The sequence below is a fragment of the Podarcis gaigeae genome (genome assembly GCF_964106915.1).
Source record: "Podarcis gaigeae genome assembly, chromosome: 12".
NCBI classification, from domain to species: Eukaryota; Metazoa; Chordata; class Lepidosauria; order Squamata; family Lacertidae; genus Podarcis; species Podarcis gaigeae.
The window spans coordinates 38,486,618-38,504,597 of NC_139688.1; the positions used below are offsets into that span (position 1 = coordinate 38,486,618).

Consider the following 17,980-nt stretch of genomic DNA (forward strand, 5'->3'; position numbering starts at 1 on the left):
CGGCTTCACATTTCAGTACTGTACTGCTCAAGAAACATGTGCAGCATTCAAATCCAGATTGAGTAACCATGTACAGAGCTGACCTCAGGAAACCTGTTTCTGAGCTCTAAGTCTTCCTCTTCATTGCACTGGGGTCCAAAAGCCATATGCCTTTAGGAACCTAGGGGCGTGTAATCGTTTACAAGCTCACTCTACCGCAAGTAGGCTGCATTCGACAAGATGGATTTAACTTACCGTATTTTTCGCCCTATAAGACGCACTTTTTCCCCTCCAAAAATGAAGGGGAAATGTGTGTGCGTCCTATGGGGCGAATGCAGGCTTTCGCTGAAGCCTGGAGAGCGAGAGGTGTCGGTGCGCACCGACGTCTCTCGCTCTCCAGGCTCCAGGAAGCTATCCGCAAGCCTTGCACGCCCGGAGGGAGTTCCCCCGGGCGCGCAAGGCTTGCGGGCGGCAGCCTGCAGCACGGAGCACGGGGCGCCCTCCGGAGGATGCCCAGTGCTTCGCGCAGGTGTCCGCTAGCCTTGCGCACCCGGGGGATCTCCCCCCGGGCGCGCAAGGCTTGCGGGCGGCAGCCTGCAGCGCGGAGCACGGGGCGCCATCCAGAGGATGCCCTGTGCTCCACGCAGGTGTCTGCAAACCTTGCGCACCCGGGGATCTCCCCCGGGAGCCGAAGGCTTGCGGGCGGCAGCACGGGGCACCCTTCGGAGGCCGCCCCGTGCTCCGCGCTGGTGTCGGCAAGCCTTGCGCACCCGGGGGATCCCCCCCCCGTGAGCGCAAGGCTTGCGGGCGGCAGCCGGCAGCACGGAGCACGGGGCGCCCTTCGGAGGCCATCCCGTGCTCCGCGCTGGTGTTGGCAAGTCTTGCGCACCCAGGCGATCTCCCCCCGAGAGCGCAAGGCTTGCGGGCGGCAGCTGGCAGCGCGGAGCACGGGTGCCCTTCGGAGGACGCCCCGTGCTCCGCGCTGGTGCCGGCAAGCCTTGCGCACCCGGGGGATCTCCCCCCGGGAGCGCAAGGCTTGCGGGCGGCAGCGTGCAGCACGGATCACGGGGCGCCCTTCGGAGGCCACCCCGTGCTCCGCGCTGGTGTTGGCAAGTCTTGCGCACCCGGGGGATCTCCCACCGGGAGCGCAATGCTTGCGGGCAGCAGCCTGCAGCGCGGAGCACGGGGTGCCCTCCAGAGGACGCCCCGTGCTCCACGCAGGTGTCCGCAAGTCTTGCGCACCCGGGGGATCTCCCCCCGGGAGCGCAAGGCTTGCGGGCGGCAGCTGGCAGCGCGGAGCACGGGGCGCCCTTCGGAGGACACCCCGTGCTCCGCGCTGGTGTCGGCAAGCCTTGCGCACCCGGGGGATCTCCCCCCGGGAGCGCAAGGCTTGCGGGCGGCAGCTGGCAGCGTGGAGCACGGGGCGCCCTTCGGAGGCCGCCCCGTGCTCCGCGCTGGTGTTGGCCAGCCTTGCGCACCCGGGGGGCGCGTGGGGCGCCCTGAAACAGAGGGTTCCCCATGCTGCGGACTGTAGCCTGCCGCCCAACGCGCAGGGCGCCCTGAAGCAGAGCGCCCCTCGCGCCAGGCAGACATGGGCCAGCCCCACAAGCTCGGGGGACAGCGGGGAGGCGCAGCACCGCCATCCCACTGTTCCCCGACCTGGTTTTTTGGGGGGGAAAATAAGGGAAAAATTTTTTTCCTTTATTTCCCCCCCAAAAAAAGTAGGTGCGTCCTATGGGACGGAGCGTCCTATGGGACGAAAAATACGGTAATTTGCGTTACAGGTTTGACCACATTAGTAAATGGTGCCTTAATCTTACCTTTGGTCCTATTGGGCCAGGCCATCCAATAGGTCCTGGAAGTCCAGGGACACCTGGGGGACCTGGTCTGCCCTTCAAAAAAAGAGGCCGGGGATGGGGGGAAGGAAGTAGAAAGAGAAAAAAATCAGATGCAATAACATCAAAATTGGTAGCACTAATGTCTGAATACCGTATTGGCCCAAATATAAGCCGCACCCGCAAATAAGCCACACCTTTACAATTGAAGGATGGGGGGGGGGGGAGAGAATACATGAGCTGCTTCCTGGGGGGAGCCACGCCACTTTGCTGGGAGCATAAAGGTTGTGAATATAAGCCGCACTTTCAGTTTTCACTGTCGGAATTTGGGGAAAAAGTGTGGCTTATATTTGGGCCAATACGGTATAGTAAAGCCTCTTCAAATGACAATAGCATGTGCTGCTGGCACCTGGGGTGGGTGGGCACTCCGGGGTGGTCCATGCACACGGGGGGGGGGCGTGGAGGGTGAGCAGAGCCCATGCCCAGCCCCCGCCACAACGCCCCACCCCCTGGAGCAAAGAGGGACCGTGCTGCGCCCCTGACCTGACACTCACGCTGCCCTGCCAGCCCCACTCTGCTCTGTGATGCCGCAGGGCTGTGTGAGGAGGAGGGCACAACAGGCATTCGCCCTTCCTGTTCAGCGTGCATGCCTGTTGCACTGTCCTTATGCAGCCCTGCAGCGTCGCAAAGCCACTTCCAACCTCAGGAGGAGGTGGTGTTGCGGGCTTCACGTCCACAACACGAGCGCGGAGGCTGGCTTCCAGCTCCCGCGCGATCAGGGGAATCCTTGGGCCGCATCATCCCCTGAGCCAGCCAATCAGCTGGCTCGGGGTGTGTGTGGCTTGCCTCATTTAAGGCAAGCGCAGCCCCAGGATCTCCCTCTTTGGTCCCGGTCAGCTGCTGAGGTTTCCCACCCTCCTGCACTTTAAGGTTCCCTTCTTGAGGGACCTGGTAGGAATTTTTTCCACTTGGCAAATTGGCACTGGCCATTTGGTTTTTCGCCTACCTCGTAGCAAACCGTCACAACTCCTTTGGTTTTGGCGGTTAGGCATTGGTAGGGGTATTGTTATGTAGATATGGTGGGGGGGAGCGCCATCACCTCCCCCAAATATTGAAGGGTAGTCCGGTAAAGGATTCCAAGGGGCGTGGCCTTATCCGAAGCCTATGGAGGCCAAGGCCTAAAGCTCGCCCCCCGAGCGGTGACCCCGGGGGAGTCCCTAGTTGATGTGCATCAGCAGGGCTCCCCCTGCTGGTGTTAACCCTTCCCGGTCTTCAAGCGATCAGGCTGAAGCAGGATAGTCGGATAGGACCAATGCCTAAGCCAATACCGCTCTTTACCTGTAACCAATAAAGTTGTGGCCAATATTAGCCCATTAACCGAAAATAATGGTGTCATGTCTCTTTATTTCTACTGGTGGGAGGCGGGAACTCGCCACACAAAGCAGGCAGGCCTGCACTCCAGGAGCACAGCGGCACAGGGCTGACAGAGCCTGGAGGAGCAAAATGCACCCCCATGCTCCCAGGGCCACTGCCCCTCTGGTCTTCCCCAAAGCAACACCACTAGGTGGTTGTTGTGTATTGAGTCAAAGGATTTTATATCTGTATTATTATTGTCTGTATTGCATTAGGGTAAAGTAACTGCCTTTTGGTTCCAGAGGGTACAGCTACTATTGGTTCATTTAAGCTGCTGTATTTGGATCCTCTGTCTTATTGGTTTCCTCCAAAAGGCAGGACTGTGATTGCCTGATATTGTTCCCTCCAAAATGTATCCTTTCTAGCTTGTTCCCTGTCCCTATAAATGTAGCTCTCCCCTCCTCAAGTCTTAGTCTTGTTTGCTTTAATAAAGAAGTGTTACTAGAGAACTGTCTCCAGCATATTATGTCAAGAGAGCTGAAATCACAAACCCCACGTCACAACAGTGGTCATCTGAGTAGCATCAGTTCCAACAGCCTGTTGCATTTCAATTCTAAAAAAATATCTTACAATCTTACAATGTGTGGGGATTTTTTGCAGGCAAGTGGGATCAACTGATGAGTCATGACAGTGATTGTAAAAAAATATTCTGTTTAAACAACATGAAGCAGAAGGAGATGGGAAGCAGGACCACCCTGTGGGCAGTGCTGGGAAGCCAGTTCCATCAGGCTCCTCCTCTGCCGCAGCTCACTTGCCAGCAGCTATTCCATCAGGCTGCAGAAGAGGGAGAGAGATGTGCCACAGAGCCAGTCAATTGACTCTGCTAAGCCAAACACCTTCAGACACCTCCTTCCCTCAACTGTTACCTGGCAGCAACAATTCTATGTGACTGCAGAGGAGGAAGAGGCAGGAAACTAAGAGCTCCATTTGGCCCCTCTTCCCCCCAAACTCTTTCCATTGCAGTTGGCCTTACATGGAAAAAATCTCTTTTAACATGTGAACGGGCACAGTGCTGTACAAGGGTGTTATGCGATTTGTCTCATACCTTCCTTCCTGGTCTGCCAATCTCCCCCTGTAAGATAAAGTAATGCATCAGTAGGAGACACCAATAACCCAGGAATATGGGAGAAGGTAGAAAACAGGTCACAAGTAGCATATGATAATCTTTTGTGACAGGCAAAAAACAACTACAACAACACTGCCATGGGGATAGATGTGCAGTTTTGTTTCGTGGTAAACTTTAGAAGTGGAGCACAATAGTTTCTGGCTTGTGGGGATTGCTGGCATGTACATTTATTGGCCTGTCTAAACAGGCGCATCCTGCTTTTCATAGCCTAAGCCTTCACAAAGCAGGTAACGAGACAATGAGACATTGCAAATTTCGCTTTGAAACAAGAAGCCACTAAAAACATACCACCAGTCATCGTAAACTCAGACATTACAGGTCTGGAATCAGCAGGCATGGCAGCATGGGGCAAATTCCTGGGTGCTCAGGTCCTAGAGGGCACACCAGGGCTAATGCCAGCATCCCTTTAGGAATTTTTAACTCTCCCCCCCAACTATATATAAATGCTGCTTTAAAAAGTGAAATATACTCAGAGTTGAGTGTGAAATTCATGCTCTTTATTCAGCTTGTAGTAGCAATGAATGAATCTTTCCCCAAAACGTCTAGCTATATATATATTATTTACACAATGGGCCCTGCGTGATTGGCTAATTCTGGACTGCCCCTGTAGGCCAATCAGGTTACGGATTCACTTCCTCCAGAAGCCTGATTGGTTGTTCCTGCAGGCTAATCAGGTTGCTGATTCACTTTATCCAGGAGCCTGATTGGCTGCTCCTGCAGGCCAACCAGGTCGCTGATTCACTTCCACTAGGAGCTGGATTGGGTGGCTCCTGCGGACCAATCAGACTGCTGCATTCTGGATCCTATTGTTCTAGGATTCAGCTCAGTACATTAGAAAAAGATTCAAGCAAAGCATCTTAATTTTCCGAGAATGCCTCTGGGGGTGACTGCAACAGCTGCTTCATCTGCTTTTCTTATGCTAAACTGCCCATCACTCCCTGTATCTCAGCCTCTGGTACACTATCTGGGGGATGCCACGAGGGTATCGCTGGGAGGGACCTTGCCTGATACCAGTCCTCGTAATTAATCTACAGTTCCGAAATGTCCTTACATCTAATGCATATACCTCCAAAAGCTCACCAATTATCACAGTTCAAAAACCAACCCTGACACTTACTTTTTCCCCCTTTGGTCCCTTCACGCCAGGAACGCCTTGCGGGCCCTAAAAATAAAAAAGAAAAGAAATGGGACATTCAACGTTGCTGATAACACTCCTTGTTTGTTCTTCTGCTTGCCCCAGCGTCTTTCACCTGTCAGTCGTGACAAAGTAATTCCTACTTTTTTTGGTGCAAAGGATCTCTACCATGTTTCAGCCTCTTCAGCCCATCTCGGATCAGGACCGAAGTTCTCACACGAAGCTCAGTTCATGAGGGTTCACATCTGTCAGTCTCTACTGTCCTAGCTGGATTTAATTTTCAGCTGTACGCACCACAGTTCCATTTAGGCAGGAGATAATGAGGTGCAGTGATGGGTCAGGTGATGAGCGGTGGAAGCATATAATGGAAAAGCAAGCATGGAGTTTGAAAAAAAGTCATTCCATATTAGGAAAGAAGGTGTGAGAGTAATCAAACATGTGATTCCACCCATCTGACCTGATACAGTCCTAGGAATTGTAGTTTTATTCTCCAATTTTAAATCTGAAATTTCTTCTGGAATCTCTATATTCTTTTGCCTTCTCTATATTATTGAATACTGGATGATATTTAATATCCCAATCTTGGCTTTGAAGCTATTTTTTCTTAAATAGCTGTTTCATTTGCTGATTTTCCATTTTAAGAAAACTGGTTTTTAGAAAAATCTTCCACGTTGCCCTGGTAACTGTTGTTACAGCATAGGGCAACTGATAAATGGAATACATGAAAATAATTTTTAAAAAATCAAATGAAGACATCTGTATGGTGTGGTCACTTGAGTGTGCAGATCATCGGCTCCTCATGAGGCTGGAAGAACCTCATCCGGCTATTGTTATTGATTTATTGATTTAATATGCTGTAAACTGCTTTGAGATTTTTATTAAAAATATAAAGCAGTATAGAAATTTAAAAACTAAAAAACTAAATAAAGCTATTCCATAAGCTATTCCAAAAAAACTGGTCTCCTGCGAAAAGGCTGGGAGACTAAGAATTTTCTCATCATTCTTTTACGTCACACTGAAAGGATTCAAGTGGAAGCAACATAATACACCTTGCCGTTAATGAGCTTTGGTTTATTTATCACTAATCCAGAAGCCACTTGTAATGCATATTTAAATGAGGTACCATACTGCACAGGGGATGAGGAATCCCAGCTGCCGTTATGTTCTAACCTGCCACAGTATTGAAGAATGAAGGCCTTCTCAACTGTATGGAAAGAACAGAGATTGAGGAACCTGTCTAAAGGATCTGAATTGGTGTGTTCTAAAAGGAAGTACTGGGACGCGGGTGGTGCTCTGGGTTAAACCACAGAGCCTAGGACTTGCCGATCAGAAGGACGGCGGTTCGAATCCCTGTGACGGGGTGAGCTCCTATTGTTCAGTCCCAGCTCCTGCCCACCTAGCAGTTCAAGTGCAAGTAGATAAATAGGTACCGCTCTGGCAGGAAGGTAAACGGCGTTTCCGTGCGCTGCTCTGGTTCGCCAGAAGCGGCTTAGTCATGCTGGCCACATGACCTGGAAGCTGTACGCCGGCTCCCTCGGCCAATAAAGCGAGATGAGCGCCGCAACCCCAGAGTCGGCCATGACTGGACCTAATGGTCAGGGGTCCCTTTACCTTTACCTTAAAAGGAAGTACTAACCTGTGGCCCAGGAGGTCCTGGAGGGCACAGAGATTCTACACATGGAGACTGTATTATCTGAAGCTCTTGACATAGGTTTTTCAGGTTCAGAGACAACATCTAAGAAGTTTTAAAAAGGGAGAGAGATCACTAAATACCACAGCAGAAGAGTAAACCTTTGATCAAGGACACATTTTTTAAACACTCTCTTGCAAGGTTGATCTAGATTTTCTCCATCTTCCATACAGCACTGTTGCAAAAGGAGTACTAGTACTCCAGTACTAGTCTTTCCAGTACTATATGGCTCATCCTCCTCAGCCCAGGTAATAGACAAGGCTATTTTGCTCCTAGCTCAATTTGCAAGTAGCAGATGCTCCCAGAAATAGCTTCTCCTAATAATTCATACTGCATGACTAAAAGAAGCCAAATTCTGCTCCTTGGCAAAGCCAGTGGGGAAGAAGTTGTATTAGATGGTGGATAAACACAGAAACCAAATCAAATTATTCCATCTATCAAATAGCAATTATAGGACGTATAATTATATATATATATAACAAGAAAGGACACAAGACCTAGTTTTCATTCCCCCACACAAGTTATTGTTTGCTGAACCGCTAGTGTTTGCTCATCGAGAAGACCGCATACAAATCCGGCTGTGCTACATAATTATGTTAGCTACTTTTTGTACTGCAGCTGAAATGTACACAACAGAAAATCCTATGCTCCATACCCTTAGGATTCCCTCTTGATCGCTACACAAGATTACATCCTTTACTCCATCTCTCATTTCCAACAGCAGTTTAGGACCCTCTCAAAAGGTAGGAGAAAACCCACAGTATTATCATTCTCTCAGTTGGTAAAAGTTCAAATGTTTTTGGGTGGGGTAAATGGCAGAGCAGTCGGATGGAAATTCTATGGTATCCCAAGCTATGGCTGCTCACATGGGAGACCTTCCTTTTTCTCTCCTCCCTTCCAGAGCTGGTGTGGCTTCAGGAACATCAGGGTAAAATTGGGACTTTAGGTTCTGTGGATTCAAGGCTGCCCCTAACCTACCCCTCTCCCCTCCATTGGTGGAACACCTATTGAGTTGTTTTGTGGGTGCACTGGAGGTCTCTGATGGCCTACATGTAACCCCACTTACTACTACTACTAATAATAATAGGAAAAAATATTTTACACAGAAAACTACAGGCTTTAAATCCCTCTTCCAAGTTAATGGAGATGGGTTTTTTGAATACAAGTGAAGCTATTACATCAGTGGCTGCAAAAATAGAAGAAAGGATCGAGATCGAAATTGCTGTATTTGGATTATATGTGAGATTATATGCAGGATTTAGGAATAATTATCTCCGGATGATCAGAACATGGGAAGTCACCGAATTTGTTGAATTTGGAATGTATAATTAGCTGTATAAATTGTATTATGATTTGGTATGATAATAATGTGGCCCATATTGGAAAGTTATTAATGAAAAATTAATAAATACACATACACACACACAGTGGTACCTCAGTTTACATACGCTTCAGGTTACAGACTCTTCAGGTTACAGAGTCCGCTAAACCCAGAAATAGTACCTCGGGTTAAGAACTTTGCTTCAGGATGAGAACAGAAATCGGGCGGTTGTGGCGCAGCGGCAGCAGGAGGCCCCATTAGCTAAAGTGGTGCTTCAGGTTAAGGACAGTTTCAGGTTAAGAACGGACCTCTGGAACGAATTAAGTACTTAACCCGAGGTACCACTGTATATATACACAATAATTTATTTATTTATTTATACCACCACCCATCTGGTTGGGTTTCCCAAGCCACTCTGGCGGCTCCCAACAGAATATTAAAAACATTATAAAACATCAAACATTAAAAACTTCCCTCAACAAGGTTGCTTTCAGATGTCTTCTAAAAGTCAGATATTTGTTTATTTCCTTGACATCTGATGGGAGGGCGTTCCACAGGGCGGGCACCACTGCCGAGAAGGCCCTCTGCTTGGTTCCCTGTAGCTTCACTTTTTGCAGTGAGGGAACCACCAGAAGAACCTCAAAGCTGGACCTTCATGTCCAGGCAGAACAATGGGAGTGGAGACGCTCCTTCAGGTACACTGGGCTGAGGCCATTTAGGGCTTTAAAGGTTAGCGCCAACACTTTGAGTTGTGCTCAGAAACATACTGGAAGCCAATGCAGGTCTTTCAGGACCAGTGTTATATGGTCTCGGTGGCCAAACCCAGACTTCCACCTCCCTCTCCACTTCAACAATGGCACGTACTCCACAGCCACATTCAAAAACCCTTGGCAGCCAGCTTTTGAGTTGCATCTTAATTTGCTTTATTTCACATTATGTACCCTTGGCACAAAGTTCAATGATGCTGTCTGACTTGAAATTCTCAGCTTCTTTATACAGATTTTACGAAGAATGGCATTACTTCATTTACTGGACTTCTTCCCAATATGTACGCTCTAAATTTCGACCTAGCAGTTACAGCAAGAGTGACTGATTGAGTGAGTGGTATAAAAGGGAGAGAGATTGATTTTGTACAATTCTTTGTCATCTGCCTTCACTTGCAGTAAAATGCCAAGTGACTGCCAGGAAATTACACAACAGGTTTGCGGCTCTAGAGGTATTAAAACTAATATCATATAAGGGAGTGGGGGAAATTCCAATAGGCAACCGTGCAAAATATATCAGGAGCTGAACTGTCTCACAGAACATTTTGTCAAGAAACAGGGTCACCTTGGTATTCCAATAATTGGAGATCCATGTGCCAACAGAATTTGAGTCTATGTCATGCCTCCCTTATACATTAGAAACCTAACGACCAACACAAATTCTATGTTGTGTGACATGTTAGGTATGTTAGGTCAAACTTTTATGGACCATGTACTGAATGGTGAGGGAAGGTAGGGTTACGAACGTAGGAAGCCTCAGAAATCACAATAAGCTTTTATAATATATGGCAGCTACATGTACACATGTATTCATGACATGAAGCATATTTTTTGACCCACCTCCGACCCTCAAACCTGTACCTTGTATCTATATATAGATGTCAAAGAGATGAATTATTCTATGACATCCAAAGGCAGCCCTGTTTTGGGAAGCTTTTAATATTGGATGTTATGTTGCGTTCTTTTATATTATGTTGGAAGACACCCAGAGTGGGTAGGGTACAATATATTGATTGATTGATTGATTGATTGATTGATTGATTGATAATGACACTCACTGGGTGATGATAGGGCATTAGCACCAGTGGGTGTAAGTACAGCATTAGTGTGAAACAAGAAGCCTGGCTAAGGGGAGAAGGATCTATCAACTTTGGTTATTTCAGTTCCCTCAGTTTTCCAATCTTAAAACTGGCTCTTCACATTTCTGTAGCAATCTGCAAAATTTCTTTTTGAAAATCCTCATTAACATTCATCCGTATTTTAGTATGAATTTCTCCAATAAACACAAAAAAAATTCCTTCCAGTAGCACCTTAAAGACCAACTAAGTTAGTTCTTGGTATAAGCTTTCGTGTGCATGCACACTTCTTCAGATACACTGAAACAGAAGTTTCCAGACCCACTATATAGAAGGGTCTGGAAACTTCTGTTTCAGTGTATCTGAAGATCTCACTATATAGAAGGGTCTGGAAACTTCTGTTTCAGTGTATCTGAAGAAGTGTGCATGCACACGAAAGCTCATACCAAGAACTAACTTAGTTGGTCTTTAAGGTGCTACTGGAAGGAATTTTTTTTGTTTTGACTATGGCAGACCAACACGGCTACCTATCTGTAACTGATTCCAATAAACACATGTCTGTATGCAGCTTTGACTATTATAGACATTTTTTTTGCAAGCACTTTACCCTCATATAATGCACTTTCATTATTTTCACTAAAATATTCATTTTTATGCATAATTTTCACTAATATATAAATTTTTGTAAACACGGCTTGCCTGGAAAACTGCATCACCTCAAAATACCACCCAAGGTCATGTCGTTGCCTACAGATGTGTTTGGTGGATTTTTAGTTGGTTCTGTTGTAAAAATCAACAACATTTAGGTATGTAAAAATCAACAACATCCATAAGTATCCGTGCCTTGGATTCATGTTTTTGGAGGTGCTGGCAAGCACTGGATCTATAGATTTTGTTGTGAAATCTACATATGTAAGCTTAAATCGCTTCATATTTTTTGAGCACCCTGTGTAAAATCATATCAGTTAAAGAGGATCCATTTTGCCCACTCCATGGAAAAGCAAAGTCTCTTTCTCTCTCTGTTTTCTGTGCATGTGTGAACACACTTTGTCTTTTTAGTTCAGGGGTCAGCAAACTTTTTCAGCAGGGGGCCGGTCTACTGTCCCTCAGACCTTGTGGGGGCGGGACTATATTTTGAAAAAAAAAATTTGAACGAATTCCTATGCCCCACAAATAACCCAGAGATGCATTTTAAATAAAAGCACATATTCTACTCATGTAAAAACACCAGGCAGGCCTCACAAATAAACCAGAGGTGCATTTTACATAAAAGGACACATTCTACTCATGTAAAAACACAGATTCCCGGACCGCCTGCAGACCGGATTTAGAAGGCCATTGGGCCGGATCCGGCCCCTGGGCCTAAGTTTGCCTACCCATGTTCTAGTTGTCTGGGGTGGGGTGGTGGTGAAGGCAGCCAGTCGGAATGTTATCCATGTTTTCTCTCAAAATTCCAGATGTGCCCAGAAGCAACCCCAGCCATTTTGCACCTCTGATACATTACATCTCTGGTCACCAAGAGTTATGTAACACTTTCTGTGGCAGGGCAGTATCTTGGAACTGCTAAGGAAGGATAAGCTGTGCTTACAGGAAATAAAAACTTGAAGCCATACTTACAGAATTCCATCCCTGCCTGAAGTGTGGTGGCGGAAATAATGGCGGTGGCGGTGGAGGAGGAGGAGGGAGGGCAAGAAACGAGCACCCTCTATTGTTATTAACCTGCTTCTTCTGGTTCAAGCAAGGGAAGGCTGTTGGGGGGGAAATTACAGGCTAAGTATTAATTACGATTCTTTAAAGAATGAAAAAAGCGGCTCGAGCACAATAAAATTCAGCATGTTTGCGTCACAGAAATGCACTCCCAGAACTCAAGGTTTTGCCAACTATGGCAGCTAAGAAATCCTGCAGTGGCAGTCCACAATATTTTGCTACCTGAAAAGGTAAAAGGTAAAGGACCCCTGGACAGATAAGTTTAGTCAAAGGGGATTATGGGGTTGCAGCGCTCAACTCGTTTTCAGGCCGGAGCCAGCGTTTTTCCACAGACGGCTTTCTGGGTCATGTGGCCAGCATGACTAAACTGCTGGTGGTGCATGAAGGACCACGACGAGTGCCAGAGCACACGGAAACGCCATTTACCTCCCTGCCAACCTAGCGTGCTTTCGAACTGCTAGGTTGGCAGGAGCTGGGACAGAGCAATGGGAGCTCACCCCGTGGCGGGGATTCAAACCACCAACTTTCTGATTGGCAAGCCCTGAACGCAAATGGCGTCCTCTCTGCTACAGCCAAGTCTTGCTGCGCCGTTTCTGAGATCCACAAGACCTTAATCTTGACCAGGAAGCATAAACAGTTTTGCCCCAGCTTGCTGTCTCTTTGCCTAAAATGATAATAGGTGATCTCCAACAAAGTCACACTCAGAGCAGACCCCTGAAATCAACATAAGCTTGTTGATTAAATGGGTCAACTGTGAGTATGACAAACATTGGCTATCACCCACATTTTGTGAAATTCCTCTTGTTGTTTTACATTGTTGCTTAGTATTGTTTACTTGTTTCAATTGTGTTTCTTGGAAGCCCCCTGGAATATATTTTATACAGAAAGGCAAAACATAGATTAAATGAATTACAACACTTCTGTAATATTTGCTATGATGGTATGTGTTTTTTTAATGCTTCTTAATAGCAACAGAGCTGTCATCAATACAGATCAGAGTTACTAAGGGCATCTCCAGACAACCTGTTATTCATTATTCATCCCAAATTGCTTCCACAAAGTTTACATGCGGGTTAGATAATATTTAATCTTTATCAAGTATTTGTTCTGATTTGTTTGTGGGGAGGTTATACAATGATGACCATTCATTCTGAATCCACCTTGATTTGCTTGTGTAGTATTTATCCCACGCTTTTTCATGCATTCTTCCATCACTTTAAGGTAAAGGTAAAGGTACCCCTGCCCGTACTGGCCAGTCATGTCCGACTCAAGGGTTGTGTGCTCATCCCGCTCTAGAGGCCGTTAGCTGGCGCCGTCCAAAGACACTTCCGGGTCACGTGGCCAGTGTAACGAAACTGCAGCTGGCGAGCCAGCACCAGCGCAGCACACAGAAATGCCATTTACCTTCCCGCTATAAAGCGGCCCCTATTTATCTACTTGCACTTAAGAGTGCTTCTGAACTGCTAGGTGGGCAGGAGCTGGGACCGAACGACGGGAGCTCACCCCATTGCAGGGATTCGAACCGCCGACCATACAATCGGCAAGTCCTAGGCACTGAGGTTTTACCCACAGCGCCACCCGCGTCCCTCCATCACTTTACTAACCACAAAAAGTATGGGGATATGGTGGGGAGATAAGGAGACTTTGTTGTGCCAAAGCAACTGAGTGCTTCAAAATCCACTTTATTTGCTTAAACCCAGAATTCCATTGTACACTTGAATCCCTCCCACAAAATAGCGACAGATTGCACACACACTTTTGAAAAGAAATGTGTTATGGTTTTGTCATGCATGCCTACTACCCAGGCCCACTTGTTGTTGTTTTCAATTATAGCCAGTATGTAGGACCAGGATTTTTGGCCTCTGTGCAGAGCTGCAGTTTCGGTGAGCCCGTGGCAATAAAGCATCACTGAAAAATCGTTTCAACTCTTCCACCTGTTCAGAGAAACCCCGGCAACCTTTCCAAGCTGAAATTCAGTGCAGTCACAAGACAAATGAGTAACTGCTATTAAAAGGCCAACGTATAATATAACTGCTATGAACATGTACTCAGTAGCATCTGTGCTTTCCTATGGCTCAGTATCAATTCCAGGAGTTCCCTGACAAGAAATGCTGCCTTTATCTCAGATGCTGCCCTACTGTTCTCTCACAGACTATGCAGAACCAGGGCCGGATTTAGGTTTGATGAGGCCCTAAGCTACTGAAGGTAATGGGGCCCTTTATATGTCCAGCTGTCCTTTGTCCACAACAAATTGTCGCTGTCTTTTTGTGTTGAATATATGCTATATGGTAATTTATGGACCTGTGGGTTAAAACACAGAGCCTAGGACTTGCCAATCAGAAGGTCGGCGGTTCAAATCCCTACGACGGGGTAAGCTCCCGTTGCTCGGTCCCTGCTCCTGCCAACCTAGCAGTTCGAAAGCACGTCAAAGTGCAAGTAGATAAATAGGTACCGCTCCAGTGGGAAGGTAAACGGCGTTTCCATGTGCTGCTCTGGTTCGCCAGAAGCGGCTTAGTCATGCTGGCCACTGGCTCCCTCGGCCAGTAAAGCGAGATGAGCACCGCAACCCCAGAGTCGGTCATGACTGGACCTAATGGTCAGGGGTCCCTTTACTTTTTAATTTATGGACCTAATAGGTCCATACACAACGCAAGACACTGTTGCTGTATGTAGGGTTTATTTCATTTTTTTTATCTTATATCTTGGAAATGTACATCCAGTTTTTTTGTCCTTTACATTTTTGTAATTTTTTACATTGTGATGGGAGGGCCCTAAGCTATAGCTTGTTTAGCTTGTACGTTAATCTGGCAATGTGCAGAACCATGGTCTTTTCTTGCTGGATGGGCCTAAGGGTGAATGGGGTCCATAGCTGGGCAACTTTGCTGTAGCAGCTACAGTGCAGCTCTTACAGTATTATCTGCAATATTACACCAGTGGCCAAAACTGTGGAAACCTTTTGGGAAAAGCGTGTTTCCTGTTGAATATTGCAGAGGATATACAGACTTTCTGGAAGTATCTGGTTGCAAGCTGACTGGATGAACAGGAACAAAATGCTGCTCACTAGTAACTTGGTTACTTGTTGTTGTTGTTTAGTTGTTTAGTCGTTTAGTCGTGTCCGACTCTTCGTGACCCCATGGACCAGAGCACGCCAGGCCCTCCTGTCTTCCACTGCCTCCCCCAGTTTGGTCAAACTCATGCTGGTAGCTTCGAGAACACTATCCAACCATCTCATCTTCTGTTGTCCCCTTCTCCTTGTACCCTCCATCTTTCCCAACATCAGGGTCTTTTCCAGGGAGTCTTCTCTTCTCATGAGGTGGCCAAAGTATTGGAGCCTCAGCTTCACGATCTGTCCTTCCAGTGAGCACTCAGGGCTGATTTCCTTCAGAATGGATAGGTTTGATCTTCTTGCAGTCCATGGGACTCTTGAGAGTCTCCTCCAGCACCATAATTCAAAAGCATCAATCCTTTGGCGATCAGCCTTCTTTATGGTCCAGCTACAGCGGACTCACAAGTTACTAAATACAAGATACAGAATCAATAATTCAGGTGTTTTGCCGCTCATCATCGTAACACTTTACCACGGCAGTCATGAGTTGCGCCATCTGCTTCTTTTTGCCATACTTTATTGCAACAGCAGTCATAAAGAAGAAACGTGAAACACATAGGGGGGGGGGGAATGAGATATACAAAAATTCTCAGCATGTCAGTTAACACTTAGTTGGGTAACCTTCAGTTTTAATTATGGCCTTATAATGCCTTCTCATCGAGTGAACCAAGTTTTTTGTTTTGTTCTGCAGCTGTAATAATGTGAAACCAAGATTGAATTATTGCCTCTATTAATTGGGTTTTATTGCTGGGTTGCTTCTGACTAACAGGTTTCTTTAGTTAATTAGTTTCTTTAGTTTCCACAATTTTGGCCACTAGTGCATACTGATATACTTGAGAAATTGGTTTTCAAATAAATAGCTTTAAAAAAAAAAAAAAGGTAAAGGACAATTTTGGCCACTAGTGTATATCAATATACTTGAAAAATAGTTTTTCAAATAGACAGCTTTAAAAAAAAAAGGTAAAGGAAAGGACAAAGTGAAAAGGACAAAGGATAAAGTGAAAGAGGTCATCTCTACCCTTCCTGAGGGCCTTTATGACAAGGCCAAAACTGCTAGACAAAGTGAGACAGCCAAGTCAGCAGTCAGTAAGTAATAGCAAATTGTCCATTCATTCATTCTCTCTCTCTCTCTCTCTCTCTCTCTCTCTCTCTCTCTCTCTCTCTTTCACTCTCACTCTCTCTCTCTCTCTCCATAAATACACATATTGTACCAAAACAAACAACATGCTATCCCTACCTCCCATTAGAAACCTGGACATTCTCTTGCCCTCTAGTGCCTCAACTCGCCTCAACACCAGTGAGCATGCATTGATGACAACGCCACAAGCACGCATTGATCAGGTGTGGCATAAAGACATCCCCACCCTGTCAATGTGCCCTGGTGGGAACAGAAACAGAAGCGAATCTCATACCAATGAAGCCCTGCTGATGTGAGCAGCTAGGGGAAAAGGCAACAGGAATATCCAACAACTTACCGGTAACATTACCACCTTAGAGCCCAGTGAACACACCCTTACCTTTCTAAAACTACCCACGTTTTTACATGTTTGCAATAGTTCTTTAAATATCCAAGCAAAGGTTTCCACTCCTCCTTAAAGTCTGCCTCTTCCAAATGTGAGATTTCCTTGACAGAGAGCACACTAGAGACTTGGGATATCTTTGTCATGTATGGTTGTATTCAGGGTGGATTTGATTTAAATCAAATCAATTTAAATCCCGATTTAAATCATGAGTCAGTAAGACTTGATTAAATTTTTATTTTTTTACACAGAAAGACTCATTCTTGCTGGTATAACCTTAATATTTACAACCAGATGAAGGTTTCATTTTTGGAATAATAAATTTCCAGAGTAGTTTTAACAGTTATATCAAAAATTACTGATTTGGTTATACAATTAGAAATGCACAGACCGATAGTTATGAAATTATTGTGAGGTTTAATAACTTAACTGTTTATATTTGGACAATATTTCTGCTGTACTTCACTGGAAGGAGAAAAATAATCATTTCCTTAATAACAATTTAAACAATTTATTGAACTAAAACTATAACATTATAGCATATGTATCCAGGTTGTTAACTGATGTCAAACAATTAAAAAACAACTTAGACTGAGCTTGAGTTCACATGAAAAGCGTAAAACAAATCCTTATTTCCTGATGAATAGCCTTTGGAGTATAATGTGACATAAATAGAAAACTATCTTTAGAAAGATTTTTTCCTCCAAAAGCATTTTATTTTAAAAATTCTATTTAAATCAAAAAATCTGATTTTTAAAAAAATAATCATTGATTTTTATCCACCCTGGTTGTATTTAAAAACCAGCAGGTAGCATTACATGACCCCCACCAGCCTGTACACAGCCAGGCAGCATTGGTCCAGTCCCTCAAAATCAGTCCAGTCCCTCAAAATCCTAAACCAAATTTTAAAAATGGCTGCTTCACCACTGTTCTGGCGAATCCTCTTGACATTCAGCCTGGGCAACCCACATTAAGCCCCCTGTCCCCGTGCAAAATGTCCTAAATTGCTCAATCGCATCGCTCGTAATAATTTTACATAACAGGATAACATGGATCATAGCACCATGTACCACAGGATTAAAAAATAACGCATAAGAAGAAACCATCAAGGTACAGTACCGTAATGATTATATTTTTAGAAAGAGATGCCCCCCAGATAAAATATGTTAAAAGGCTCGTCTGTGCATGTTCATACCTCAGGACCTGTTTTTTGGCTCCCAACTGTTGCTAACTGCTACATAACCATGTGGAAACGCAAACTTGCAGTCATGTGTTTGATCTTGCAATATATAACACCCAGAAACATTT

The 17,980-nt window shown here is 45.7% G+C and overlaps 1 protein-coding gene across 4 annotated transcripts in view; it reads right to left on the reverse strand.

Annotated features, from left to right (window-relative positions):
- COLQ (collagen like tail subunit of asymmetric acetylcholinesterase) overlaps window positions 1–17,980 on the reverse strand; it is a 42,992-nt gene that overhangs the window by 20,905 nt on the left and 4,107 nt on the right. For all 4 annotated transcript variants that reach the window (XR_014556834.1, XM_083705993.1, XM_083705991.1 and 1 more), the window contains exons 2-6: window positions 11,957–12,087; window positions 7,125–7,223; window positions 5,471–5,515; window positions 4,273–4,299; window positions 1,800–1,871 (exon numbers count right to left, since the gene is read on the reverse strand). Coding sequence is in view for 3 of the 4 variants with exons in the window: in XM_083705993.1 (XP_083562119.1) it covers window positions 1,800–1,871; window positions 4,273–4,299; window positions 5,471–5,515; window positions 7,125–7,223; window positions 11,957–12,087 (374 nt within the window). In the remaining variant the exon portion in view is untranslated. The remainder of the gene's footprint in view (window positions 1–1,799; window positions 1,872–4,272; window positions 4,300–5,470; window positions 5,516–7,124; window positions 7,224–11,956; window positions 12,088–17,980) is intronic.